Genomic DNA, 25,936 nt, shown 5'->3' on the forward strand with positions numbered 1-25,936 from the left:
CCAGCGAGCCGAGCGAGGCCGAGTGTAACCGAGCTGAGCCGAGCGGGGCCGAGCGGAGCCGAGCCGGGTCGAGTGGGACCGAGCGGGGCCCGGCCGAGCCGAGCAGAGCCGAAGCGGGCCGTGCTGAGAGGAGTCAAGCGGGGCCGAGCAGGGCCGAGTGGAGCCGAGCGGGGCCGAGCTGAGCCGACCCAGGCCGAACGGGGCGGAGCGCAGGGGCGGGCTGTATCCGCGGCCGCCGCCATGAAGCGGGACCGGCTCGGCCGCTTCCTGTCGCCTGGGGCGGCGGGGCAGCGCGGGGGCTCGGGCGGTGGCGGCGGCCGGGCCCGGGGCCGCCCCGCCCGCGGCGGGCCGAGCGTGGACGAGGCGGCGGCCTTGGTGGCTGCGCGGCTGGGGTGGGGCCCGGCGCGGGCCTGCAGGGACGCGGGCGAGGACGGCGCCGACGAGGCAGGTGGGTCCGGCGGGGAGGCCCCGGCGGGGCGGGGCGGCGGCGGCGAGCGCCGCGTCCACGGGGACCACAGTGACCACCAGTCCCGCCGGTGACCACCAGTTGCCCGATGACCACCGCGTCCCCCGGTGATCACGAGTGACCACTGCGTCCCCTGGTGACCACAATGACCACCGCATCCCCCAGGTCCCCCATTGACCATCGTGTCTATTGGTGACCACCAGATTCCCCGGTGACCACCACGTCTCCAGTGACCGCAAGTGACAACCAGTTCCCCCGGTAATCACCAGTGACCACCAGCGTCCCCGGTGACCACCGCGTCCCCTAGGTCCCCCAGTGACCACCACGTTTCCTGGTGACCACCACATTCCCCGGTGACCACTGCATCCCCGGTGACTACTAATGACCACCGGTTCCCCCAGTGACCCTGTGCCCAGGGCCTCTTCTCGCCGTCAGCACCCTCAGGTTCCCTGGAAGCAGACCAGGCCTCCCGCCGGAAGCGGGTGAGAGCGGCCGCTGCCTGGCATCCGTGGCGGCCTGCGCTGTGCTGTTTGGCAAGACGGCTGACCCTTTCGGCCGACTCCAGGCTCGTTCAGTAATTAGTGCTCAAGTTTTGCAGTTGGGCAGGCCCTGTGCTCTGTAGCCTTGAGATAACTGCCTAACCTCTGTGGGCCTCAGCCTCCTGTCATTAAGACAGAACGAAGTGGGTTCAGTGTCAGAGTGGTCGGTCCCCAGCTGGGCGGTGCTGGTGGTGAACGAGCACCTTGCCTTCCTGGGTGCCTTTGCCCTGCACCCCGGCTTCCTCCTGGGGCGGAGAGGGAGGGGCACTGTCTGCACCTGGCACATGGGAGGCCCAGGGAGGCAGAGCCACCCTGCGGCCCTTCTGGCCTTAGGAGGATGGGGTGAGGAAGAAAAGTTTCCAGAGCTGTAGAAGGCGTTAGCTGTGTACTTAAGAATGTCTTTTAGATGTATTTCTTTCGGAAAAAAAAATTTTGAGATCTAGTTGACATGTAACGTTCTGTTAGTTTCAGGTGTCCAGCATTTTGATGGGGTATTTGTATGTGTTGTGTCACGGTCCCCCAGCCTACTTAACATCCGTCACCAGTTACAGACTAGTGTTTTCTTGTGATGAGAACTTTTAAGATCTACTGTCGTGGCAACTTCAAATACCCAATACGGTGTTATTGACTGTAGTCACCATGGACGTTACGTCCCCAGGACTTACTTATTTTATGGTGGGAAATTTGTACCTTTTGACCACCTTTGCCCGTTTCACCCACCCCTACCCCCACTTCTGGTAACCACCAGTTTATTCCTTGTATCTATTAGTTCCATGTTTTTCATTTTTTTAGATTTCACATATAAGTGAGATCATACAGGATTTGTCTTTCTCTGTATGACTTATTTCACTTAACACAATGCTGTTAATGTCCATCTATGTTGTCGCAAAAGGCAAGATTTCCTTCTTTTTTATGACTGAATAATATTCCATTGTGTGTGTACATAGATATACATAGTACGTTTCCTTTATCCATCAGTAGACACTTAGGTTGTTGCCGTGTCTTGGTCATTGTAAATAACGCTGTAATGAACATGGAACTGCAGATATATTTTGGACATGGTGTTTTCATTTCCTTTGGATATATTCCCCAAAATGGAACTGCTGGACTATATGGTAGTTCTGTGGGTTTTTTTGCTGAGGAAGCTTATCCCTGAGTGAAGATCTGTTGCCAATCTTCCTCTTTTTTGGCTTAAGGAAGATTAGCCCTGAGGTGACATCTATGCCAATCTTCCTCCACTTTACGTGTGGGTCACCGCCACAGCATGGCTGACAAATGGTTAAGGTCTGTGCCTGGTATCCAAACCCGCGAACCCAGGCTGCCCAAGCAGAGCGTGACAAACTTAACCACTACGACTTGGGGCTGGCTCCTGTTAGTTTTTTTTTTTGAGGAGGCTCCATACTGTTTTTCATAGTGGCTGCACCAAGTAACAGTCCCACCAACAGTGCACAAGGGTTCCCTTTTCTCCAGATCACCAACACTGTATCATTTTTTCTTTTTTTTAAGATTGGCATCTGAGCTAGAATCTGTTGTCAATCTTTTGTTTTCTTTTTTATTATTCTCCTCAAAGCCCCCCAGTACATAGTTGTATATTCTAGATGTAGGTCCTTCTGGCTCTGCTGTGTGGGAGGCCGCCTCAGCACGGCCTGATGAGTGGTGCCATGTCTGCATCCAGGATCTGAACCAGTGAAACCCTGGGCCGCTGAAGCGGAGCCCACAAATTTAACCACTCGGCCACGGCCAGCCCCCAACACTTTATCTCTTGTCTTTTTGATAACAGCCATTCTGACAAGTGTGAAGTGATGGCTTATTGTGGTTTGGATTCCCTGATGATTAGTGAAGTTGAGTATGTTTTCATGTACCTGTTGGCCATCTGTATTTCTCCTCTGGAAAAATGTCTATTCAGATCTTCTGCCAATTTTTTAATCAGATTGTTTGCGTTTTGGCTATTAAGTTGTATGACTTCTTTATATATTTTGAGTATTAACCCCTTATCAGATATGTGACTTCAAATATTTTCTCCCATATAGTAGGTTGCCTTTTCGTTTTGTTGATGGTTTCCTTTGCTGTGCAGAAGCTTTTTAGTTTGATGTAGTCCCACTTATTTATTTTTGTTGCCTTTACTTTTGGTGTCAAATCCAAAAAATCATTGCAAGACCAACGTCAAGGAGCTTACTGCCTTTGTTTTCTTCTAGTTGTATGGTTTCAGGTCTTTTAAGTCTTTAATCTGTTTTTGATGGTTTTTGTGTATGCTGTAAGATAGTGGTCCAGTTTCCTTTTTTTGCATGTGGCTGTCCAGTTTTCCCAACGCCAGTTTATTGAAGAGACTGTCCTTTCACCATTGTGTATTCCTGGCTCCTTTGTCATGAATTAATTGACCACATTTGCATGGGCTTATTTCTGGGCTCTCTATTCTGTTCCATTGATCTATGTGTCTGTTTTCATGTCGGTACCATACTGTTTTGATTACTATAACTTCGTAATATAGTATAAAATCAGGAAGCGTTATGCCTCCAACTTTATTTTTCTTTCTCAAGATTGTTTTGGGTGTTCGGCATCTTTTGTAGTTCCATATAAATTTTAAGATTGTTCTATTTCTGTGAAAAGTGCCATTGGAATTTTGATAGAGAGTGCATTGAATCTGTAGGTAATTTTAGGTAGTATGGACATTTTAAGAATATTAATTAATTCTTCCAATCCAGGAGCACAGAATATATTTCCATTTATTTGTATCTTCAATTTCTTTTACTAATGACTTATAGTTTTCAGTGTACAAGTCTTTCACCTCCTTGGTTAAGTTAATTCCTAGGTATTTTATTTTATTTTATTTTACTTTTTTAAAGATTGGCACCTGAGCTAACATCTGTTGCCAATCTTTTTTGCTTCTTCTTCTTTTCCCCAAAGCCCCCCAGTACATAGTTGTGTAATCTAGTTGTGGGTCCTTCTGCTTGTGCTATGTGGGATGTTGCCTCAGCATGGCTTGATGAGTGCTGCTAGGTCTGTGCCCAGGATCCGAACTGGAGAAACCCCAGGCCACCGAAATGGAGTGCTCAAACTTAACCACTCAGCCACGGGGCCACCCCTTATTTTATTTTATTTATTTATTTTTTTTTGAGGAAGATTAGCCCTGAGCTAACTACTGCCAGTCCTCCTCTTTTTGCTGAGAAAGCCTGGCCCTGAGCTAACATCCGTGCCTATCTTCATCTACTTTATATGTGGGATGCCTGCCACAGGATGGCTTTTGCCAAGCGGTGCTGTGTCCGCACCGGGATCTGAACCGGCGAACCCTGGGCCACCGAGAAGCAGAACGTGCGAACTTAACTGCTGCACTACCGGGCCAGACCCTATTTTTTTGATGCACTTGTAAATGGGATTGTTTTTTAATTCTTAAGTGTATAGAAACACAAGAGGTTTTTGTGTATTGATTTTTGTATTCTGCAACTTTACTGAATTAGTTTATTCTAACAGTTTTTTGGTGGAGTCTTTAGAGTTTTCTATGTACAGTGATGCACTGCATAATGACACTTTGGTCAATGACAGACCGCATACACGATGGTGGTCCCATAAGATTATAATAGAACTGAAAAATTCCTATTGCCTAATGCATCTGGAAGAAGACCCTCAAGAGGTTCGTCCATGACTTCAAAGGGTTTGCCGAGGATGAGGAGGTTGCAGAAATCCACAAGGCTGTGGCTGAGGTGGCAAACAGCTTTTACCCTGCGTGTGGATGAGGACGACACTGAGGGGCTCCTAGAGGGGGTTCCTGAGGAAGTGACTCATGAGGAGTTGTTGGGACTGGAACAGGAACTCATAGCCGAAGAAGAGGCGAGAGAAAAGGAAACTGCAGGAGAACAAAAAGAACCCCCAAGAAAATTCTCAGGGAAGGCTTTCGCAGAAGCTCTTGTAGGCCTCAGCAAGCTCCTTAAAAAGTTTGAAAACACGGACTTCAATACCAAAAGGTTTTCTCTAATAGAGAGAAACGTTCATGGTGCATTACCTGCTTGCAAGCAAATCTTTAATGAAAAGAAGAAACAAACCAGGCAAACCGCCAAGGACGTATTTCTGAAAAGAGTGAAACCTCCTCAAGAAGAGCCCAGGCAGGTCCTGCAGGAGGTTCCAGAAGAAGGCATTGTTATCGTAGGAGATGGCAGCTCCAGGCACGTTACTGCCCTGAAGACCTTCCGGGGGACAAGAGGTGGAAGTGGATGACAGTGATATTGATGGTCCAGACCCTGTGTGGGCCTAGGCTAACGTGTGTGTTGTGTCTTCGTTTTTAACAAAAAAGTTTAAAAAGTAAAAATAAAAAAATTTTTAATAGAAAAAGATTATAGAATAAGGGTATAAAGAAGGAAAATATTTTTATATAGCTGTACAATGTGTTTGTGTTTTAAGCCAAGTGTTATTACAAAAGAGTCAAAAAGTTAAAAAAATTAAAGTTTATAAAGTAAAAAAGTTACAGTACGCTCAGGCTAATTTCTTATTGAAGAAAGAAAAATGTGTTTTTATAAGTGTAGTGTAGCCCAAGTGGACAGTGTTTATAAAGTGTGCAGTGGTGTCCCGTAACATCGTGGGCCTTCACATTCACTCCCCACCCACTCACTGACTCACCCAGAGTGACTTCCAGTGCAGCAAGCTCCGTGCACGGTAAGTGCCCTGTACAGGTGTACCCTGGCTTATCATTTACATGGTATTTTTATTGTACCTTTCCTGTGTTTAGATTTGCTTAGATACACAATATTTGAAATCGCCCAGCGACGCAATTCTCAGAACGTTTCCCTGTTGTTAAGTGATGCAAGACTGTGTAACGTCACGTCATCTGCAAATAGAGACAGTTTGACTCCTTTCTTTCTGATTTGGATGCTTTTTATTTCCTTTTCTTGCCTAATTGGTCTGGGTAGGACTTCCAGTGCTATTTTGAATAAAAGTGGGAAGAGCGGGCATCCTTGTCTTGTTCTGATCTCAGAGGACAAATTTTCAGCTTTTCACTATTGAGTACAATGTTAGCAGTAGGCTTGTCACATATGGCCTTTTTGTTATGCTGAGGTCCATTCCGTCTGTATTCACTTTGTTCAGTTTTTATCATGACTGGATGTTGAATTTTGTCAGATACCTTTTCTGCATCTATTGAGATGATCAAATGACTTTTATCCTTCATTTTGTTAATCTGGTGTATCACGTTGATTGATTTGCGGATGTTGAACCATCCTTGCAACCCTGGAATTAATCCCACTGTATCGTGGCATGTGATCTTCTTAATGTATTGTTGAATTTGGTTTGCTAATGTTTTGTGAGGATTTTTGCATCTGTGTTCGTCAAGGATATTGGCGTGTACTTTTCTGTTCTTGTAATGTCCTTGTCTAGTTTTGGTATCAGGGTAATGCTGGCCTTGTTGTGGCGGTATTTAGAATTCCAGAAGACCCTCCGTTGGTCACATCTTCCAAAAAGCTGTCTGTTCAGCTGGGAGCCCAGAGCCAAAACCCTGTCTTTGGCCCAGACATGGGCTTGTGTTTAAGGAGTGTGTCTTGGGAGGCTGGTGAAGCGTGGGCCTCAGCTCCCCTGGGGCCACGTTGCTCTCCTCCTAGAGCTTGTGTCTTGCATGCCCAGTGCATCAAGCAGCCTCCCCACTGACTTAATATCTCCTGTGCTTGCCCAGGAACAGGCCGGGCCCTTGCCATGGGGCACTGTCGCCTCTGCCACGGGAAGTTCTCCTCACGGAGTCTCCGCAGCATCTCTGGCAGGGCACCTGGGGAGAGCTCAGAGAGACCACCCCCAGGGGAGCGTGTTTTCATCAGGGACTTCCAGCGCCTGCTAGGGGTGGCAGTCCACCAGGATCCAGCTCTGTCTCAGTTTGTCTGCAAGAACTGCCACGCTCAGTTCTACCAGTGCCATGGCCTCCTCAAGTCCTTCCTGCAGAGAGTAAACGTCTCCCCGACGGGCCACCGGAAGCCTTATGCAAAGTAGGCACTCCCTCCTTGATTCTGGGGCGTGCAGGGGCTAAGCACCCGTGTCCTGGGGCTCTTCTAGGCACAGAGTGCCTGATGGGGATCTGTGCAGTGGGGAGACCATTGTGTCCGGTGCAGCAGCTGTGTGTAAGCATCAGTGTGACTGTTGTGAGGGAGATGGACCGGGAGGTGAGGGCCACAAAGGGCTCTGAGTATAAGAGAAGGGTCTGCCCGCATGTGGGAGAAGCGGCCTGTGAAAGGAGTGTGGTGAGCCTGGGGGTCCTGCTGGCGGCCTGGCCCCACTCACGGCCATGCCAATCCTTTGCAGGGTCGGTGCCCAGCCCCCAGCAGGGGCAGAGGAGGGAGCGTGTCTGGGTGAGTGCGCCCCCAGTGTGTGGTTTGTGGGGGGGCTCTCGGTGGGCTGGGTGCTGACCAGCTACGGGGCTGGTGTCTCTATGCTTTTCCTCAGTGGACCTGATCACTTCGAGCCCCCAGGGCCTGCGTGGCTTGGTAGGGTGGGTGCATGGACATGCAGCCAGCTGTGGGGCCCTGCCCAGCCTCCAGAGGACGCTGTCCTCCGAGTACTGCGGTATCATCCAGGCTGTGTGGGGCTGTGACCAAGGCCATGACTACACCATGGACACCGACACCAGCTGCGGGGCCCTCTTGCTGGACAGCGCATTGGCGGTCAAGTGGACGTGGGACAAGGAGACGGCCCCGTGGCTCACCCAGCATCGAGGGTCCAACCCCACTGGGGCTGCCCCTCAGAGCTCCCAGGGCAGAGTGACCATGGCCGGGGCCGAGACCGAGACGCTGCCCAGCGTGGACACAGCCCAGCCTCCTTTGGATGGCAACCCTGTGGGGCCTGGGCCAGGACCCCCGCCTCAGCCAAGCCTCCCCGTGAGTGGGGCCCCAGGTAGGCTCCTCTGGGCTGTTGGACCAGGATTCCTAATCCTGAGCCAGGCAGGGCCTTCAGCAGGAAGTGGATGTCTGCACTGTTGTGGACAGTGGTTGTGTCGTGTGCAGAGGCACCGGGAGAAATGATGGGGAGCTGGCTTCAGCGCCTCCCCATGGGCGTCTGACAGCAGGGAGGGGCCGAGGACCTTGTTTCAGCAGTTTCTGTAAAGGCAGGCTCATCTGCTCTCCGGCCTTTCCTGTAAGCCTGCCTGGGGCCAGGGGCCGAGGGAGAGAGAATGGGGCCCTTGTTGTGGGTTGTTGGGGGAGAGGATGGCTGGCAATTCAGGCTGTTTTGGGCCAGCTGCAGGTCATTCCCTGGGCCTCAGCCAGCACCCTGGTGACACCCCAGAGGAACCAATGGGGACGGGCTCCTCTGCTGACTGGCTGAGGGAAACAAGGGCCCTTGTTTGGGGCCCAGTCCCTCAGTGCTGTGAGTTGGGTGCAGCTGCTCATGGACATCGTGTGAGGAGGGCCAGGCTGGCTTCCCACCTGCTTCTCTCAGCCTCCACGTATGCACCTGTCTCCATGTGGGTGCCGGCTGCTCCTCTGTGCAAGTCCCCAGTGGTACTTTCAGAGTGCAGCTACCCGCATGGTTCAGAGAGAGAGGAACAAATGCCCGGAGGGGACAGAGGAATTGTGTCACAGCATTCTTAGAACTGCTTGGCTCTTTAAACCGTGTGCATGCAACACTTTGATAAGCATGGTTTTTCTTCAGATGTCCCCAAACACCCCCAAAGTACGAGTCATCCCACCCTGCAAGGCCTAGGTCTGATCTCTGGGGAGGGGCTGGGCTTGTGATGGTGACTGTGGGTTTTTGATGCTTGGCGCTGCCTGTGCCTGTGCTGGACAGGGGGGTGGCTGAGCAAGCTTGGCTGTGCAGGGACCTTGTGGGGGATGGGGCCAGGAAGTGTGTGGGATTCGAGACTGGAGGACCGCAGGCTCCTCTGTAAGGGATGTCAGACAGACGCACGCCTCCCTGCCGGGTCTCACTGCCTGTGCTGTGTGTTGGTAACAGGGGCCTTGTTCTTTGTTTCTCAGGGCAGTTGGGTGAGAAGCAGGTTCCGTCTTCAACCTCGGATGATCGGGTAAAAGACGAGTTCAGTGACCTTTCTGAGGGGTGAGAGAAGAGTGGGTTTAAATAGCCTAAAATTTCTCCTTGGAAAACCAAACTCCACCGTCCTAGGGGCACACTGCCCATGTCTGTCCGGGACCCTCCCTCGCTCTTTCGGTTGGGAGGAGAGGAGTGGCTAGGGGTGCTTCTAGGCCTCTTGTTCCTGACTGGGGGCTTCCTGGGTCCCAGAGGGTACCCCAGACCTGACGCAGCTACAAGGGGAGGACAGCTGGGGTGGTGTGGAATGACTGTGAAGACGGTCCTGCGGTCAGGCCTTTGCTGCTGCTGACTTGTCTCCTCCCTCAAGGCCTTATTTTTGTGTCAACCCCAGATGTTAGTAGAACAGAGGAAGCCAGCCTCTGGCGCTTTATCATGACATAAGTGTGACTTGGGGCAGAGGCTCTGTGCAGGAGGACAAACCGGAAGGGGCACCATCAGGGAGTGTTCGCTCCTGGGGCCACCCCCTGCCTCTAAGCTGAGAACCACTTTGGGTGGTGGCCACACGCCAGCTGGCCTTCACATCCTTTCCACCCTACCCCATGAGCTGTGGCTGGAACGCAGATGCACCCTTGTCCAAACAAGTAGAAGGACACCGTGCTTTTTGGCGCAACTCCAGTGGAGTGCCAATGACGAATGACCGAGGTGCTGGGGGAGCCCAAGTGTGTGTGTTAGAAACACCCCTGGACCAGGAATGGTCGAAGGCTGTCCTGCAGGCCACCAGCCAGCCTCAGGCCTTTCTCTTTCTGGACAGGTGCCAGCCTGGCTCTCTCTGCTGTCCACCAGAGACTGAATAATGCTCCATATTTTAGGGTGAAGGTCACAGATGCACAGAGCTATTTCTGGCCTTTGTGACCTTTGAAATGGCTGGCAGCTGACCTGTTAGCTTGACAGGTGCTTACAATTACAGGGGGGAGGTGACATTCTAAAAGTCCACTTACTGAGAAGCCCACCTCCTGTGAGGGTCTTCACATCCTGCCTGGGGTCCCTGTAGAGAGGCCCTTAGAGTTTGAGGTCCAGGTGTGAGGAGACTGATTATAGGGATCGTCAGCTTGTTGGACTTCCGTGACCCTGGCTCGCCCTTCCGTTAGGAGATGCAGTCAGAGATTTGGGGATTTTAGATTTCTTAAGACCTTTTCAGGAGAACTAAACCATGAAATATGGGGATCCATTTGGTGTCTTTAGACAGGAAGTCTTATTTGATCTGTCACCCACCCCAAGGCTTTGCTAAAAGTTCTCTCTTCTTTCCTAGAGATTTCCTGAGTGAAGACGAAAATGACAAGAAGCAAACTACCCCGTCCTCGGATGAGTCCTTTGAGCCGTACCCAGAAAAGAAGTAAGGGGACAGTCCTGCTGCGAGCACATGGGCTCTGGGCGGGGAATCCGATGGGTAACCTGGAACCTGCATCTGCTGCGTGCCGTCTGCGTGCAGAAGCAGTGGGACAGGAAATGGAGGCTCACACACCTTTTGCTTCTCTTTGATCTGACCTCCCAAGCCCAGGGCAGTGTGGCTTCTGAGTGAGCCAAGAGGCCTTTGCCGGTTCAGCACTGGGACCTGGCCTCAGTGCCACATCATGAGGCGGCAGATGGCTGTGTGAGGGTGGCAGGAGCCCTGTGGACGTGACCCAGCCTCATTCTGGGAGCTCCTTGCCTTGCCTCTGCCAGTCCTTCCCTGAGCCTCACCACTCCAGTGTCCACCCTGTCAGTCTCAGAATGGACAGAAAGCCGGCCAGGGCCAAGAGGGAGTGTCAGGTGGGTCCTGCCCTCCACGCCTCCATGCCAGGTTGGGGAGACCAGGTCTGTTTTCAGGAAGCACAGCTTGAGTGCAGCCCAGGGCTGCCACAGAAAGGCCCTGCTCCCCATTTGGTGAACTCCAGAGCTGAGCGTGAATCCCAGGGCATGGCCCAGAGTCCACATCCTTATGGCTTACTGCCCAGCAGGCCTGGGGCCACTGGTCTTCGGGGAGGACAGAGACAGGCTCAGGAGGAAGAGGGTCTGCTCACCCATGCCTCTACTGCTGAGATGGGGACAGCACCCACGGGGCTTCACTCACTGTGTCTCCATGAGGACCCCAGGAGTGCCCACAGATCCATGTGGTGGGATGAGGACATGTCAGAGAAGTTTCCTGAGGCCTGTAGTGAAACAGGTTATTTTAGTGGAAGCTGGGCCTTGCAGGGCGGGGGTCAGGCAGCAGCGGGCAGGCCGAGGCTCTGGGCTCAGCCCTGTGCCAACAGAGACACTCCAGCCTGGCAGCCACTTGGTTCCTCAGGTGCTACAGTGTGAGTCACAGCTGGGAACCTAGGACAGGGCCTCTGAGCAGCCCTGGCCCGTGTGACTTTGTTCTGGCAGACGTGTCTGTCTGGGTCCTCAGCTGGCGCAAACAAGGAGACTTAGTCATGTATTAATTAGGGCACCGTGGCTCCAGCGAGAAGTGAGCGCCACGAGCCTGAGCGACCGAGGGCAAGGAAAGGAAAGCCGAGCAGCAAAGTCAGGCATTGCAAGCACTGCCCTCCCACGCACAAGGACCCCAGCCCCACACGCTTCAAGGACTCACCTCTTAAACCCATGGGCTCTCTGAAGCTCCTGCTCTCAAGAGACCTGCTGTCTAGTGTGGGAGGGAAACAGCACATCACTGGTCACAGTGCGGCTCTGATGGGTGCCCACGCCCCCCAGGAGAGGGTGGAGGTGGCGAGGGGACACATGGCCAAGTTTTGAAGAACAATTAGAGAGACAGGAGAGGAGGAGGAGAAACTGTCATCAGCAGAAAGGTTCTTTTTAATGTACTCTTTAAGAAGGAAGATGATTATTTGTAATGTTTTTTTAATTGTAGTAAAATATAAAATGTATCCTTTTGAAGTGTATAATTCATTGGCGTTAAGTACATTCACAGTGTTGCACAACCTTCACCGCTATTTGCAAATTTTTCATTATTACAAACAGAAACTCTGTACCCATTAAGCAATGACCTGTCCCTCCCCCCAGGCCCTGGCAACCACGTATCTAGGTGCCCATTCTGAGGACCTCATAGAAACGGGATTATGCAGTGTTTGTCCTTGTGTGACTGGCCTCTTTCACTGAGCCTAATGTTTTTGAGATTCATCCATGTTGTAGCATGTATCAGAACTTGATTTCTTTCTGTGGCTGAATAAGATTTTATTGTATGGACAAACCACAATTTGTTGATGCATTCATCCATTCATCTGTCGTTTTGGGTTCTTTCCACCTTTTGGCTATTGTGAATGATGCTATGAACACTGATGTACAGGTATCTGCTTGAGTCCTCGTTTTCAGTTCTTTGGGTATAAAACCAGAAGTAGAATCGTTGGATCATATGGTAATTCTATATTTAATTTTTTGAGGAACTGCCATATAGTTTTCCACAGCAGCTGGACCATTTTACATTCCCACCAGTAGTGCACAAGGGTTCTGATTTCTCCACATTCTCATCAACATTGTCATTATCCTTTTTTTTTTAAATAGTCATCCTAACGGGTGTGAAGTGCTATCCTCGCTGTCATTTTGATTTGCAGTTCCATAACGATGAGCGATATTGCGCATCTTTTCATGCGCTTGTACCTTCTTTGGAGAAATGTCTATTCAAGTCCTTTGCCAGTTTTTTAATTAGGTTGTCTTTTTGCTGTGGAGTTATAGGATACATTTTCTCCCACTCAATGGGTTATCTTTTTCACTCTTGATACTCTCCTTAGGTGCACAAAATTTTTTAATTCTGAAGTCCAGTTTACCTATTTTTACTTTTGTTGCCTATGCTTTTGGTGTCATATTTAAGACACCATTGCCAAATCCAGGTTATGAAGATTTACCCCTATGCTTGCTTCTAAAAGTTTTATAGTTTTGGCTCTTAGATTTAGGTCTTTGGTCCATTTGAGTTAATTTTTGTATATGGTGTTAGGTAGAGATCCAACTTCATTCTTTTGCATGTGGATGTCCTGTTGTCCCAGCACCTTTTGTTGAAGAGACTGTTGGCACCTTGTGTCAAAAATCACTTGATTGTATTTGTCAGGGTTTATCTCTGGTCTCTCATTTCTATTCAGTTGGTCTGTCTGTCTGTCTTTATGCCAGTACCACACTGTTCTGATTACTGTAGCTTTGTAGTAAATTTTGGAATCAGGAAGTGTGAATCTTCCAGCTTTGTTGTCTTTCAAAATTGTTTGGCTATTCAGTGTCCCTTGAAAGTCCATGTGAAATTTAGGATATTTTTTTCTATTTCTGCAAACAATACCATTGAGATTTTGCTAGGGAGAGTCCGTAGATGCTTTGGGGAGGCTTCGCCAGCGTACATTGTCTTGCCCCCGCAGACACGGGATGTCCTCCCACTCATTTACGTCTCCTTCCATCTCTCTCAGCAGTGTTTTATAGTTCTCAGTGTACAAGTCTTTCACCTTCTTGGTTAAGTTTATTCCTAAATATTTTATTTGTTTTGATTCTACTGCAAAGGAATTGTTTTCTTAAGTTCCTTTTTGGATTGTTCATTGTTAGTGTTTAGAAAAAGAACTGGTTTTTGTGTGTTGATTTTGTACCCTGCAACTTTGCTGAATTTTATTTTCTTGTGTGTGGATTCTTTAGGATTTTCTACATATAAGATTATGTTATCTGTGAGGAGAGGTAGTTTTCCCTCCTTGCTAATTTGATGCCTCTCATTTCTTTTTCCTGCTTACTTGCTCTAGCTAGGACTCCCGGTACTATGTTGAGTAACAGTGGTGAGAATGGGCATCTTTGTCTTCTTCACGATCTGAGAGGAAAAACTTTTGGTCTTTCACTATTGAGAATGATGTTAGCTGTGGGCTTGTCATGTATGGCCCTAGAAGTTCCCTTCTGTTCCTGACAGATTTCCTTAAATGTCTGGATCCAAAAAAGAAACAAGTGTGCATGACTCTTTAAATCTTCAATAGACACTAAGGGGGATGTTGCTGTGTTTGGGTTGGTCCCTCCGAGACCTGCCAGATGGACTCAAATGCACAACCCCATATTTTTGGAGGACGAGGCCCCACTGCGCACCTGGTGCCAGTGTGCAGGCAGCTGGTGGAGCACGCAGCTCTTCCTGGAGACGGCGCTTCTCCCTTCAGGCCTCCCTGGTTGCTGTGAGTCTCCCAGCAGGTGCCAGAGTTCCAGTAGTTGATTGTGCTGGCTTTCTAGCTTTGTGGTGGTTTTGGCAGAGGGACTGACCCCTAAAGCTTCCCTCCTCCCTTTTCCATGACATCTCCAAAAAGTGTGTGCTTTTGATGTTTGCAACAGGGAGTAAAGCTTCTGTCCTGAAAACCCACTCCCACAGCCAGTGTGGCCCACGGCCCTGTGCCCTGCCCTTCCCAGCTGGGAGTTCAGGTCTCTGCCCTGCCCCGAGTTCTCGCTGTGGCGGCTGAGGGTCAGTTGGAAGGGCAGCCAGTTAGCATGGAGACTGAGGCCGGTTAGCCACGGAAGCCTCTCCTACTTGAAGGTAGAGAAGCATGAGAAAAACGAGAAACTTATGCAAATGGAGATCAGAAACATCACTGAGTCTACATCGTTTCTTTTCCTCAGAGTCTCTGGTAAGAAGAGTGAAAGCAAAGAAGCTAAGAAGCCTGAAGAACCAAAAATTCGAAAGAAACCTGGACCCAAACCAGGATGGAAGAAAAAGCTGCGCTGTGAAAGGTGAGGGGCTGGGTGTGGGGCTGCACTGCCTGGCGGGGCGGCGGTTCCACCTGTGCTCTGCCTTGCAGGGAGGAGCTGCCCACCATCTACAAGTGCCCTTATCAGGGCTGCACGGCTGTGTACCGAGGAGCTGACGGCATGAAGGTGAGGTGATCCCGTGGGCCCGGGGTCATCTTCAGGGTGTGGGTGATGGACCCGTGGCAGGGTGAGTGGGTGGATGGAGACTCGAAGAGCCATTGTCAGCGGCGTGGTCCGTGGCAGGAGGCTCCCTCAGCCCTTTGCTTTTGGGGAAACACCTGTCTCTTGCTGAGGGAGGGATGGTTGGATCCCGTGGGAGGAGGCACGTGCTGGGTGATGAGGTGGGGCACTGTCCAGGCTGAGGCGCTCAGGGTCTCGCTGTCCCTTCTGCAGAAGCACATAAAGGAGCACCATGAGGAAGTCCGAGAGAGGCCCTGTCCCCACCCTGGCTGCAACAAGGTGTTCATGATTGACCGCTACCTGCAGCGCCACGTGAAGCTCATCCACACAGGTGAGTGCCCTGTTCTCCCATGCTCTCACCTACACAGGCCCCCAGGAGGCTCACGGCGGCTGGCACCCTTCCAGGAGGCCCAGGCATCTTGGGGCCTCGTGGGTCGTGCATAAGTGGTATGGAACTGGCAGCAAAAAAATCCTGGTACCTTTCTGCAAGTTTACTGTGGTGTTTTTATCATTACTTTAACAAAATGACATTTCTTTTATGCTTTTTGGATTATAAGAGAAATGCATGTGCATTTTGTGTAGAAATTGTGAAAAATAAGAAAAGCCCAGATAGTAAGCGCCCTCATACACTGCCAGCATCAGCACTTGCAGGTTTCCTCCTCTGATACTTTTCTCTGCATACACATTACTTTTCATCACAAGCTTATGATTTCCCTCTCCGTGTTTGTTTTTTTTTTTTTTTGGTGAGGAAGATTGGCCTTGAGCTAACATCTGTTGCCCATCTTCCTCTTCTTGCTTGATGAAGATTGTTGAGCTAACATCTGTGCCCATCTTCCTCTACTTTATGTGGGATGCTTCTACAGCATGGCTTGACTGGTGGTGCTAGGTCTGCGCCTGGGATCAGCACCTGTGAACCCCAGGCGGCAGAAGTGGAGTGCGCAAACTTTACTACGGCCCGGGCCAGCCCCTCCCCCTCCAGTTTTTTTTTTTTTTTTTAAGATTTTTTTTTTTTTTTTTTCCTTTTTCTCCCCAAAGCCCCCCAGTACATAGGTGTATATTCTTCGTTGTGGGTCCTTCTAGTTGTGGCATGTGGGATGCTGCCTCAGCGTGGTTTCATGAGCAGTGCCATGTCCGCGCCCAGGATTCGAACCAACGAAACACTGGGCCGCCTGCAGCGGAGCGCGCGAACTTAACCACTCGGCCACGGGGCCAGCCCCCTCCCCCTCCAGTTTTAATGACATGACCCATAGGACACATGCTAGGAAAAACAAGAACCACACCCATGCCTGATCCACATCATTGCTGCTTCTGCCTAGAAGGCAGGTCTCCTGCATTGGCATTTCTCCCACTTCAAAGATACATTTGTTACATCTAAATCTGTCCCTAAGCAGTAGTTCTGCTTGTTTTGAACTTTGTAAAAATGCTTTACTATAGAAGGGCTTATGATTTCCTTTTTCACTCAGATTCGTTCATTTTACTTTTGGAGCACGTTTACTTCTGGCTTTCCGGGTGAAATCGTTTTCTTTTGTTTTGCCCGGAGTGTTCTTGTATGTGTCTCCTGACACAGTGCTTCCCTTAGGTTGGGTCTTCAAACTGTGCATCTCAGTCCAGACACCAAACGTCACAGCCATTAGCAGGTTTTCCAAAACACAAACGAAGATCGATTATACGCTGAGTGGACTGACCTGGTGTTTCAGTGTCTGTAGAGGAGCAGGTGGTGCGTGCAGTGACACCAGGGAGGCATGTGGCCACTGCCCCAGGTGCCCATTCAGACGTACAATCAGTGGTGCAGAGTCTGATCGTTCAGCTTTCCCTTCAAGAGTGAAAGAAATTGCTTTCCAAAGGGGGTACCCCATTGTAGGTACCCCCAATATGGGGATGGTTTCTAGACAGCAGTAGCTGTGATCCATAATCTATGAAACCTTATTGATTTGGCTTCCTCTAAGAATGGAGGTCTTCTAAAGTTTATCTTTAAGAAAACAGGCTTCATATGTACACAATTGGTGAAGAGGAAGTCCCAGCCAGGTAAATCTTCCAGCAATTTGGAGGCCTCTACTAAGAAAGGGCTTAAGTTGGGCATTTTTGGTGCCTGTGCTCATTCCATCTCTGGTCCTTAGAGGTGCGGAACTACATCTGTGACGAGTGTGGACAGACCTTCAAGCAGCGGAAGCACCTTCTTGTCCACCAGATGCGCCACTCAGGAGCCAAGCCTCTGCAGTAAGTGTGGGCTAGGTGCCTCCTCGCAGACACACTGGCTCCCATGCCCTTGCTCACCTGCCCCTGTTCCCCAGGTGTGAAGTCTGTGGGTTCCAGTGCCGGCAGCGGGCGTCCCTCAAGTACCACATGACCAAACACAAGGCTGAGACCGAGCTGGACTTCGCCTGTGACCAGTGTGGCCGGCGCTTCGAGAAGGCACACAACCTCAACGTGCATATGTCCATGGTCCACCCACTGACGCAGACCCAGGACAAGGCCCTGCCCCTGCAGCCCCCACCCGGGACCACGGAGGGTCAGGCCGTGAAGCCTGAGCCCACCTGAGGGCTCACCAGCACCTGGACTCACCAGGCGGTAAATGGGGTTTAAAGAGTTTTAATAGTTCCTCACACCAGACCTGCTGGCACAGCTTCGCCCACTCCCCTAAGAGCCCCTACACTGCCCCCGACTCGTGTGCTGGAAGGGCAGGAGGGCGTTGCTCTGCTGGGAAGTGGAGGTGGGCTCAGTGAGTGGCTCATGGAGCCTTTCAGGCCTCCACTCTGGGACCAGCAGTTTATTTTCCTACAGACACTGAGTGACTCGGGGCCGACGCAGATTTTAAATAATTGGTTCCTCTTCCCCACTAAAGCAATCAAGGAGATTTGTAATCCACTTTTTAGCACAACAAGAGCTCCATGTTTTGCTTGAAATAAATTATTTACAAAGAACCTGGGCTGTGCACCGCGCAGAGTCCAGTCAGAAGAGATGAGGCTCCTGGTAGAGGTCAGTGTCGGACACAGCCTGCTGCCTGCTCAGGAGGGCAGTGCTCACTTCTGGGTCCCAGTCTCCACTAGTGGCCAGCAGCTGCAAGAAAACAGCCATGCTCAGCCCAGTGCAGCCCCACAGACCCCAAACACCAAGGGCACAGAGAGAGGGAAGCTGGTGACCACAGCCTGACCGGTAAGTAGCCATGGCAGCCACAATGCCAAGTGTCGGGCACTCTAAGTTCTCAGTTTACCTAAGCTGTTGGAACTTCTTCCTCACATTTAAATAGTGATTTAGACTTAAAACCAAATGCTCAAGCGAACATCTGGGTATTATTACCTCTTCCATGTTTGAGAAGCTCTTTTTCGGGCACTGAGGTATTGATTGCAGCAGAAAAAGACGAGCTTTCCTTATCAGACCTACAGGGTCACCCTAGAGAGAAGACAGGCAGAGCCACGGGTCAGGGTGCCCACACCTACTCACTCTGCCAGGATAGGCCGTCACCAGCCTCAGGCCCTGGAGAGCTTGCTGCTCACGTTTGTGGGATGTGCCATCTGACTGGAGAAGGTCCCAAGTCCGGCCCCTGCACCTGCCTGGCTCTGGAGCTCCTGGCTCCTGTTGGCTGGAGTTGAGACTGCACTTGTCTCCCCGGCCACAAAGAGGCAGGTCAGCTTCATGTACATGTCGACAGCGACGTGCAGGAATGCATTTTCCCTGATGAGGGCATCTTTGTCAAAGTAGGAGAGAAGGCTGAAGGTAAAGACATAAGCTATCAGATGACTCCAAGACCTTGCAGAAATCAGCAGCAGCCAGCACAGAGAACAGCTACTCAGCTGAGGAACAAAGTTACAGGCAGCCTTTCCCATGTGGAGGGAGACCCCTAGTAGTGCCAAGAAAATGGGGCAGGGGGCAGGGGATGCTGCCCCCTGCTCAGACCACACAAGACCCCAGGGGCGTGGGCTCCTTCTCCGAGAGCAGGTGCAGTTACCTGTAGAAGGCGAACGGCAGGAGCCTGATGTGCTCCTCTGGGGCCAGGCGGAGGAGGACGCGCCCCAGGCCAGCATCTGCAACACCATGGTGGGCGCTGAGTCAGCTCTGGGGCTAGCACCAGTGTCTTTGGGGATGTGGGGTTCCCCTGGGAGGGCTATGCCTGGCTGTGGAGGGGTGATGTCCTCATGCTGGAGAGCAGAACCTGGGGGCCAGACAGGCAGATCCCCCACAAGAGCCCAGCAACACCCTGGGATCCTCAGAACTCCACTGAAGTCTTTCGTTGTTCAAATGAGTTTATACTACATTTGTCCTGACTAAAATGGGGTTTATATACTTAGCAAAAAGATAAACTTTCAAAACTTAGTTTGTAAAGTAAGCCCTAAGGAGGGCTCATTCTTAACCATTTGAAAGTTACTTCTGAAGAGGACTCCAGAGTCGGGTCACAGTCTGACCCTGCCAGGTCACCTGTGTTCCCAGCAGACGGCCATCCCTCCATTGGTTATCAAGTCTCAGTGGATTTCTTACCTGTCTCTGTCAATTGAAAGAGCACCAGCCAGGATATCTTCCTTTTTTGTAAAAACCCCAGGATCTCGCCACAAACGTGCAAAGCCTTCAGGGAGTCGCCTGCCTGTGACCCAGGGAAGAGGGAGAAAGACTCAGCAGGGAGCTGCAGAGCTGATGTTTAGAGCTGTGCACACGTGGGCAAGAGGGACGACCTCGGCACAGAAGAGGCCTTTCCTTCTTCTTCCTATAAGTGGTCATGATCTACAGAAGGTGTCACCCTGGGGCCTCTGGATGGAGGCAGCTCAGGTAGGACGTGGTGGCCAGGGACCCTCAGAGCCCAAGGTCTGAAATAAGACATCAAGAGAAAGGCCCATAGCCTAGGGGTTCTCACTTCAGTGAACAAGGACTCTCCTGAGAAACCATGTGAAATGAAGGTTCCAGGGCCCTCCCCCAAGAGACCCTGACTCAGGAGGTCTGGGGGGAACCGGGGACCCACAGTTTAAAGCACTCTGGGGGGCTGTGCAGGCTGCTCGCTGCCCCACCCGCGGTGGGAGACGCCACCTTAGCTGATGAGGTCTGACGTATGTGCGGGGTCAGGTGTGATGAGAGCAGGCCCATCAAGGAAAAGAAAAACAGGCAAACCAGCAGCTGCAAAGAAGAACAGGCACTGAGACAAGATCCAGTGACCTCTGACTCTGCCCCGAAAGGAGCTCTAGAGGAGGGTGCACACTCCTCTTTAATACAGATCGAGGCTGTAAGTCTTTCCTTTAAGTGGCTCTTCTCAGAAAGAAAACTCTCTAATCTTTTCTAAAGAAAATTTAATTGAGAAGAAATTATTACTGAATGGGTGATTTTATACTTGCCTCTAATCATGGCTTGGAAAGGTGACAGTGGTGAGAAATGAGGCTGTTGCTGAGCATCTCGTTGGGGGTGAGCTGCAGGGGCCCCTCACCTCTGCAGTGAGCTCCCACCAGCCCAGCCTCGCCCCCTGGCTTTCCGTCTAGACGTGGGCTTGTAAAGTCTCTGGAGATAAACCCATAGGCTCCATCCTGACTCGGGGCAGGGGCCCACCTCTCCCGACCCCTGGTGCACACCCAGGCTGGGTGGGATCTCTGCACTCTGTGCCCTTGGCACTCAGGCCTGGTGGCTCTGAAGCCACCAAAATCCCTTCCAACAACAACCTGAAAACAAAAAACTTGGAAGAATCTTCTTATAGGTTTTTTACTTTAAATTATAATTACCAAAAAACCTTGGCTCAGCAATTGATCTAGTTGTCAGGCAGGTGTGTGTCCTGAGCTGACAGGTGGACCCCAACATTCACAGAGCCAGTGGTTTAGCTGGGGAGAGACTGGAGGGAGCGCCACATGGCTGGTTCTCCTCCTCCTCAGGAAGATGGGGGCGCCCCTCCTCACAGAGGACAGACACGGCAGGGGCACGCCTCATCTCTGGGGGAGGGGCGCTGTGCTGCCAAGCCTTGGGGGGTGTGGTAGGCACCAAGTAGGGTCCAGACTGGTCCCACGATGGTTCAAGGTGCCAGCCTGGAATTTAGAGCAGCCTTCTCTCCACCTGCTTTTCCTCACACCTGCCCTGTCCCTCGGCATGTGCCTATAACTGGGGGTGCACAGGAAGCAAGGCCATGGAAACAGGAGCACAGAAGGTTCCAGCGGACAGCTGATGGCTCCTCTGGGTTGTGAGGGTAACAGGAAGCTAAATGAAAGCACCTCAAAAATGAAATGCTTTCTTTTTACCAGCAGCCTTGAGACCTCTGCCCCCACCTCAGCCTCCACTTGCATCCCCTCCCCACCCACTGCTCCGCCATGCTGGCCTCCTCACTGTGCCTTGTGCGTGTTAGGCCCCCCTGCCCCTTCATTGATGAAATTCAGACTGTACAGAAAGCAGGGCCAGGTTTATTCTGCAGCTTGCCTTTTTTCAGTCAACAGTCTGTCCTGTTCCAGCTGATTTTTAACTGAAGCACTAAACCTATAAACCCAGTAAGTTTTACTTCCAAATAAAGCTACAAGAACTCCAAACTTCCTGTCCATCCTTGGAAAAGCACAGTTCATTGGGTGAATCCTGAGAAATACTGCTGATCAGAACACTGATTAAAAATGAGCTTACTAGAAAAGAAAAAAATAAGTGAAGGAATTTCCTTTCTTGCCTCCTCTCGTTGGCAGTCCAGCTTCTCCAGCGCGCTCTCAACGCTTTCCTTCCCGGCTTGTTGAATCACGAAGTGCAGCGCGGCAGCAGAGACCCAGGCTGGGCCAGGGGCAGGGGCTGCTGTGTCGGGAGAGAGGAAACTGGGAGGCAGAGAGAGGTGTCAACACAGGAACCTCACAACCATGTCACCTAAGGACCTAAGGTCCTTGTTCCCGTAACTTTCACAACACTGGCCCTGCCCACCTCTAGGTCAAGCAGAGAAGCTTCTGAGTCAGCAGAAACGAGGTCTGTGTCCCTAATGCCCTGCTCTGCATGGTGACCTGCAGCAGAGGGCGGAGGCCCAAGCCTGTATCGTGGCCTGGTCCTGGGTTTGGGGTCCGGTTTCTGGTTCTCTTAGCACGCCTCTGTGCTGTGGACAGTGCGCCTGGTCCTGGCCTCTGAGCTTTGAAAGGAGGTTATGGGACACTGAGGCCTGTTGCCTGGAGTCCGCTACTCAGACCCTCGCGGGTCTGCCTCTGGCCCTCCCGCTTACTTAGTCCCTGCTCTGACTGCAGTATGATGTTCAAAAAGGTTCTCCAGCAAGTTAAAAAGTGCTGAAAATTAAGGGACTAGTCTGCTCTATCTGCAGAGGTAGGGTTGGTGGGCGAGACTTGCTTTCCTTGTTTTCTGAGATTTGGAGCATTCCTGACCCTGCAGCGGAACACGGATGGGTCAGGGATAAAAAACTCCTGTCAGAGTCAGACGTAAGGAGGCTGGATGGGGACCAGCAGTTCCTTCTGATGACCTCTAAGAACACAGCACTCCCCAAATCCAGCAGGATACCAGCGACCATCAGCTTGGCAAGTCCAGGCGGCAATTAACCCGGATCACTGGCCCAGGACTGCATCTTTGACGTCCCTGTGATGTTGACCCTGCCACTCCCCAGGCCCACTGTGGATGTCAGAGGAGATAGGCAGGTGGACAGGAAAGCTAAGCAGGGAGCTTCTGAAATCAGTTTTCCCTAAAACAGTCTTGAGCTCCTCACTCAGAAAGCTGTCAATTTGGTTCTGTTTGCTCCATGCCCATAAGGCCCCTCTCAAGCACCGCAAGATGCCTGTGGCGATTACCCAGAGCAGATCCTAAGGCACATCCACGCCTTCTCCCCCTTGTCTCGCTGCCAACACTTACCTCTGGGCAAACTGCTGGGCCTCTTGAAGCCTCTGCAGCTCCGGGGGCAGCGGGCCCTGGAAGCATCTTCTCCACCGACAGTGAAGCTCAGGCTCCAGGCGTGGCCACCACAACTCACAGAAGAGAAGACACCAGTAAGCAGATGGAGGCGGCTGTATTCGGACACGTCTCCAGTCCCCACAGCCAAAAAGATCTGGAAACCTCGAGTGACCACTGGAGATTGAGGCGAGAGAGAGCCACTCGCCAGCGGACACCCCTCTAAGCCCAGCTCACGTCCATCTAATGCTTCATAACTTCGACACAGTATCTCACGTACTTTGTTTAAGACTCTAAGCAAGTGCAGGAGGCATTCTCATCCTCATCTGCAGAGGACACGGAATTTGGAGAGGGGAGGGCCTTGCCTAAGGAGGCCCCCTGTTTGTGCAGTTGGCCACACTCTGTCCCAAAGCTGGGCCCAGTCCTTGGACATCCCTGCTGAGAGCTCGTACTTTAAACACGGAATAGCTCACTGGCAGTGAATTCCATCCCACTGAGCTAACTAGTGAAATGCCAAAACAGCTCAGCGAGCTCAGCAGGCAATGTGCTGCTTTGAGGGAAATGAGCTCCAGTCCCAGGGCACTGAGGGTCATGATGCGACCTAGCAAAACTGAGGCGGGAGCAAGAAAGCTGTGTGGTGTCAGGACTCTAAGAAAGCCTGCAGAAGCATGGAAAGGAACCCCACATCCTCGATCCTAAAGGTCAGGTCACACAAAAGCCAGGTTGGTCTGAGACAGCAGCCAAGACAACAGATGGAACGAACACGAGATTATACCCATGGGAGAGCGTGGCAGTTACTGTTCAACTTCAGCCAACAGAGAACAAGTGAGTGAGTGAAGGGACACCCAGACGTGTGGACAGGAAGAGCCTGTTCCTTCCCAGCTCTTAGAAGTTTCTTTGCCACCTGAGACAGGTGCAGGGAGAGCGCAGGCAGGGGAACCCATGTTCTGACATGTTCTGTTTATTCCCCATCTCTCCTAATGCATCTTGTCTTAAATTATAATAACTAGGGTGAGGTTGGGGTCAGAAATGGAGAACACACTGCCGAGAAGCCACAGGCAGCTGACGGACGAGCTCAGCTGCACTGAGCCCCAGATCCAGAACACCCCCCGAAAGTCGGCTGGGCCTACCAGAGCAGAGGTCAGAACTATGGGGCACTCGGTCTGGCACGCGGTCAGGGTCAGGTTAGCTGTCAGGGAGGGGTCTCTACTTTGTGAACAGGCGTTGAGAAGCCCCTACAGAAGAGAACATGCCAGAAGCTCAGCAGTTTGCACTTGAGCCCAGGCCCTGAAAGACACCCTGGCTTCAGAGCACCACCAGACACAAGGATACAGCCCAAGCAGGCGCAGAGGGAAAGGGGATTACCCTGAAGAAGTGGACGGTGATGTCGTGGCTCAGGGCACCTCCCTGGGAGCAGAAGTTTCTCTGCAAAACAGTACAGGCCAGTGAGAAAGGAACCAGGGGGGAGGAGGGACAGGGACGGCATCTGCTGAGGTTTAGCTGTGGAAGAAAACACACTGTGAAGACAGGAGCCCCGATCACAGCACTACTACTGACCATGGAGGCTGGCCTTGGTTAAATGGCTTCATGTCCACCCACATGCTGTTCGGAACCTTCCAGCTCACTGCCTCTCCACACGGCTCCTGTGTGTCTCCAGATCCCCCAGGCTGCCAGCCTTGGCCCAAACACAGGCGGTTCCAGGCAGGCTGGGTGCCCAGGGGAGGCGGGAGAGCGCTCCCTGCTGGCCTTGCTGCGGGCACGGCCTCACTCTTTCCTACCTCCTCTCTGCTTTCTTTGCCCTTTGCTGACGAGGCGCTGGCCTGCGTATCTCACAGGCCGTTCGGAGAGCTTTAACGAAAACAGCCTCCGTGAGAACCTAAAGAAACTCTAATCTTCCTCTGCATTCAGAGTCACCTTTTAAAGCTCTACATGACTGAATGGGACCTTAGTTCAATCTCCAGTCGTATTTGTGCATTTTTGAAAACTAGAAAAACACTTTCAGGAGTAGAAGCTACTCTCCTGAAGTGTGCAGGGAGCACGCTTATTCGTGGTCACCTCATCAACCTACCCTGACTGGGCACAGGTCCAGGGACACCATCTCCCATCTTTCTTGGCAAGACTGACACTGAGTGACATGTAAAGTGAACGGGGCCGCCTGCTGCTGATGGCAGTTGTCACACACCACCCAGCTTTTGTACACCCAACAAGTGTCAGAATCAGAAAGAAATGAACGCAAGTGTGTGGCAAGCAGAAGTATCTGCAGCATTCCATGGGTCCAAATGTTACCGCTTGAGGAAAGTTCTGTGAAGGAACTTCAGCTCCGGAGGCAGGTCTCCGCGTCGCGCCAGCCTGTGTCTGGCTGTGGTGAAGGCTGCACTCGCAGCCAGCCGCTCCTGCTCGTGCATGTCTCCCTGAGCGGGACTTGCCCTCCTTTTCCTCAGGAAACCCATGGGTCAGGACACGCACTGAGGCAATTGGCTCCAAGGGAGCAAAGACGCACTCTTGAACTTCCAAGAGCCAGCCCTCAGTGACCAGATCACCCCCTCATCCCTGTGTCCTGTGGTCACTTGCACCACACCTACCAGCTCAGAGTTGACCAAGTGGAAGAACTCGTCACAGCCAGGGGCGGCTGGCTGTTCCACCTGGGGGCTGCCGACAAGCACCAACGGAGGCAGGCTGAGGAGGACCCTTGGAAAGAAGGGGGTATGTCAGTGGTGAAGGCACGGCCTAGCTTCACTCCTTGTCAAGAGCTCACAGACTCTGCGAGCTGCAACGATCCTCTCTGCTCATTCTTGGAACTAGAGTCTCTGGTCTGCAACCCCACTGTCCCTGCCTGGCCCTGCTAGGCCCACTGCAGACACTCAAAATGTGTTACCAAAACCAATTTCTTTTTTGAGGAAGGTTAGCCCTTCCTCAATGATGAACTAACATCCGTGCCCATCTTCCTCTACGTTATATGTGGGAGGCCTACCTCAGCATGGCTTGATAAGCAGTGCGTAGGTCTGCACCCGTTATGTGAACCAGCAAACCCCGGGCCGCTGAAGCTGAGCATGCAAACTTAACTGCCATGCCACCAGGCTGGCCCCATCAAAAACCAATTTTTAAGTTGCATAATGAGCAAGTAAAGGGTGCACCATGGTCTACTGAAGCGGTTCCAAATAACTGGAAATTCCATCATTTCACACTCTTCATTCATTATAAATATGGCTGCAGTGACTATCTCTGAGCATTCACAGTTTCCTTATTTTAACATGCGTTCTTTAAGGCT

At 51.5% G+C, this 25,936-nt stretch overlaps 2 protein-coding genes across 19 annotated transcripts in view; one reads left to right on the forward strand and one right to left on the reverse strand.

The window, feature by feature from the left end:
- Window positions 1–139: 139 nt before the first annotated feature.
- Window positions 140–25,889, forward strand: ZNF276 (zinc finger protein 276). 3 transcript variants are annotated; one of them, XR_011538587.1, is made up of 13 exons: window positions 140–448; window positions 6,659–6,962; window positions 7,276–7,322; window positions 7,417–7,863; window positions 8,943–9,021; window positions 10,265–10,348; window positions 14,548–14,658; window positions 14,727–14,802; window positions 15,070–15,187; window positions 16,974–17,073; window positions 17,148–17,424; window positions 19,391–19,614; window positions 21,483–25,889. XR_011538587.1 is itself a non-coding variant. In XM_070614037.1 (12 exons), exons 1-11 carry the CDS (start codon window positions 241–243, stop codon window positions 17,392–17,394), a joined length of 1,821 nt encoding a protein of 606 aa, XP_070470138.1. In that variant the 5' UTR covers window positions 140–240; the 3' UTR covers window positions 17,395–17,424; window positions 19,391–21,441. The 3 variants fall into 3 exon arrangements, 2 of the variants coding, with proteins under 2 accessions (XP_070470138.1, XP_070470137.1); XM_070614037.1 differs by lacking the exon at window positions 21,483–25,889 and having other exon boundaries at window positions 19,391–21,441; XM_070614036.1 differs by lacking the exons at window positions 19,391–19,614; window positions 21,483–25,889 and having other exon boundaries at window positions 17,148–17,777.
- Window positions 17,676–25,936, reverse strand: part of FANCA (FA complementation group A) — a 57,359-nt gene continuing 49,098 nt past the window's right edge. For 5 of the 16 annotated variants that reach the window (XR_011538577.1, XR_011538575.1, XM_070614025.1 and 2 more), the window contains 11 exons: window positions 25,251–25,356; window positions 24,034–24,093; window positions 23,799–23,903; window positions 22,633–22,745; window positions 21,467–21,605; window positions 19,870–19,956; window positions 19,330–19,432; window positions 18,803–18,878; window positions 18,408–18,564; window positions 18,154–18,246; window positions 17,676–17,913 (listed from right to left, as the gene is read on the reverse strand). Coding sequence is in view for 10 of the 16 variants with exons in the window: in XM_070614025.1 (XP_070470126.1) it covers window positions 17,806–17,913; window positions 18,154–18,246; window positions 18,408–18,564; window positions 18,803–18,878; window positions 19,330–19,432; window positions 19,870–19,956; window positions 21,467–21,605; window positions 22,633–22,745; window positions 23,799–23,903; window positions 24,034–24,093; window positions 25,251–25,356 (1,147 nt within the window). In the remaining 6 variants the exon portion in view is untranslated. Of the gene's footprint in view, window positions 17,914–18,153; window positions 18,247–18,350; window positions 18,565–18,802; window positions 18,879–19,329; window positions 19,433–19,869; window positions 19,957–21,466; window positions 21,606–22,632; window positions 22,846–23,798; window positions 23,904–24,033; window positions 24,094–25,250; window positions 25,357–25,936 lie in introns of those variants that run through there. The other 11 variants (XM_070614028.1, XM_008535648.2, XM_008535647.2 and 8 more) reach the window with 5 other exon arrangements.

The sequence above is a fragment of the Equus przewalskii genome, chromosome 3 (genome assembly GCF_037783145.1).
Source record: "Equus przewalskii isolate Varuska chromosome 3, EquPr2, whole genome shotgun sequence".
NCBI lineage: Eukaryota > Metazoa > Chordata > Mammalia > Perissodactyla > Equidae > Equus > Equus przewalskii.

Coding starts and splice junctions, on each gene's coding strand:
- ZNF276 (XM_070614037.1), top strand. CDS start 241: ATGAAGCGGGACCGGCTCGGCCGCTTCCTGTCGCCTGGGGCGGCGGGG. Junction 449..6,658: donor GGACGGCGCCGACGAGGCAG/GTGGGTCCGGCG, acceptor GTGCTTGCCCAG/GAACAGGCCGGGCCCTTGCC. Junction 14,803..15,069: donor GAGGAGCTGACGGCATGAAG/GTGAGGTGATCC, acceptor TCCCTTCTGCAG/AAGCACATAAAGGAGCACCA.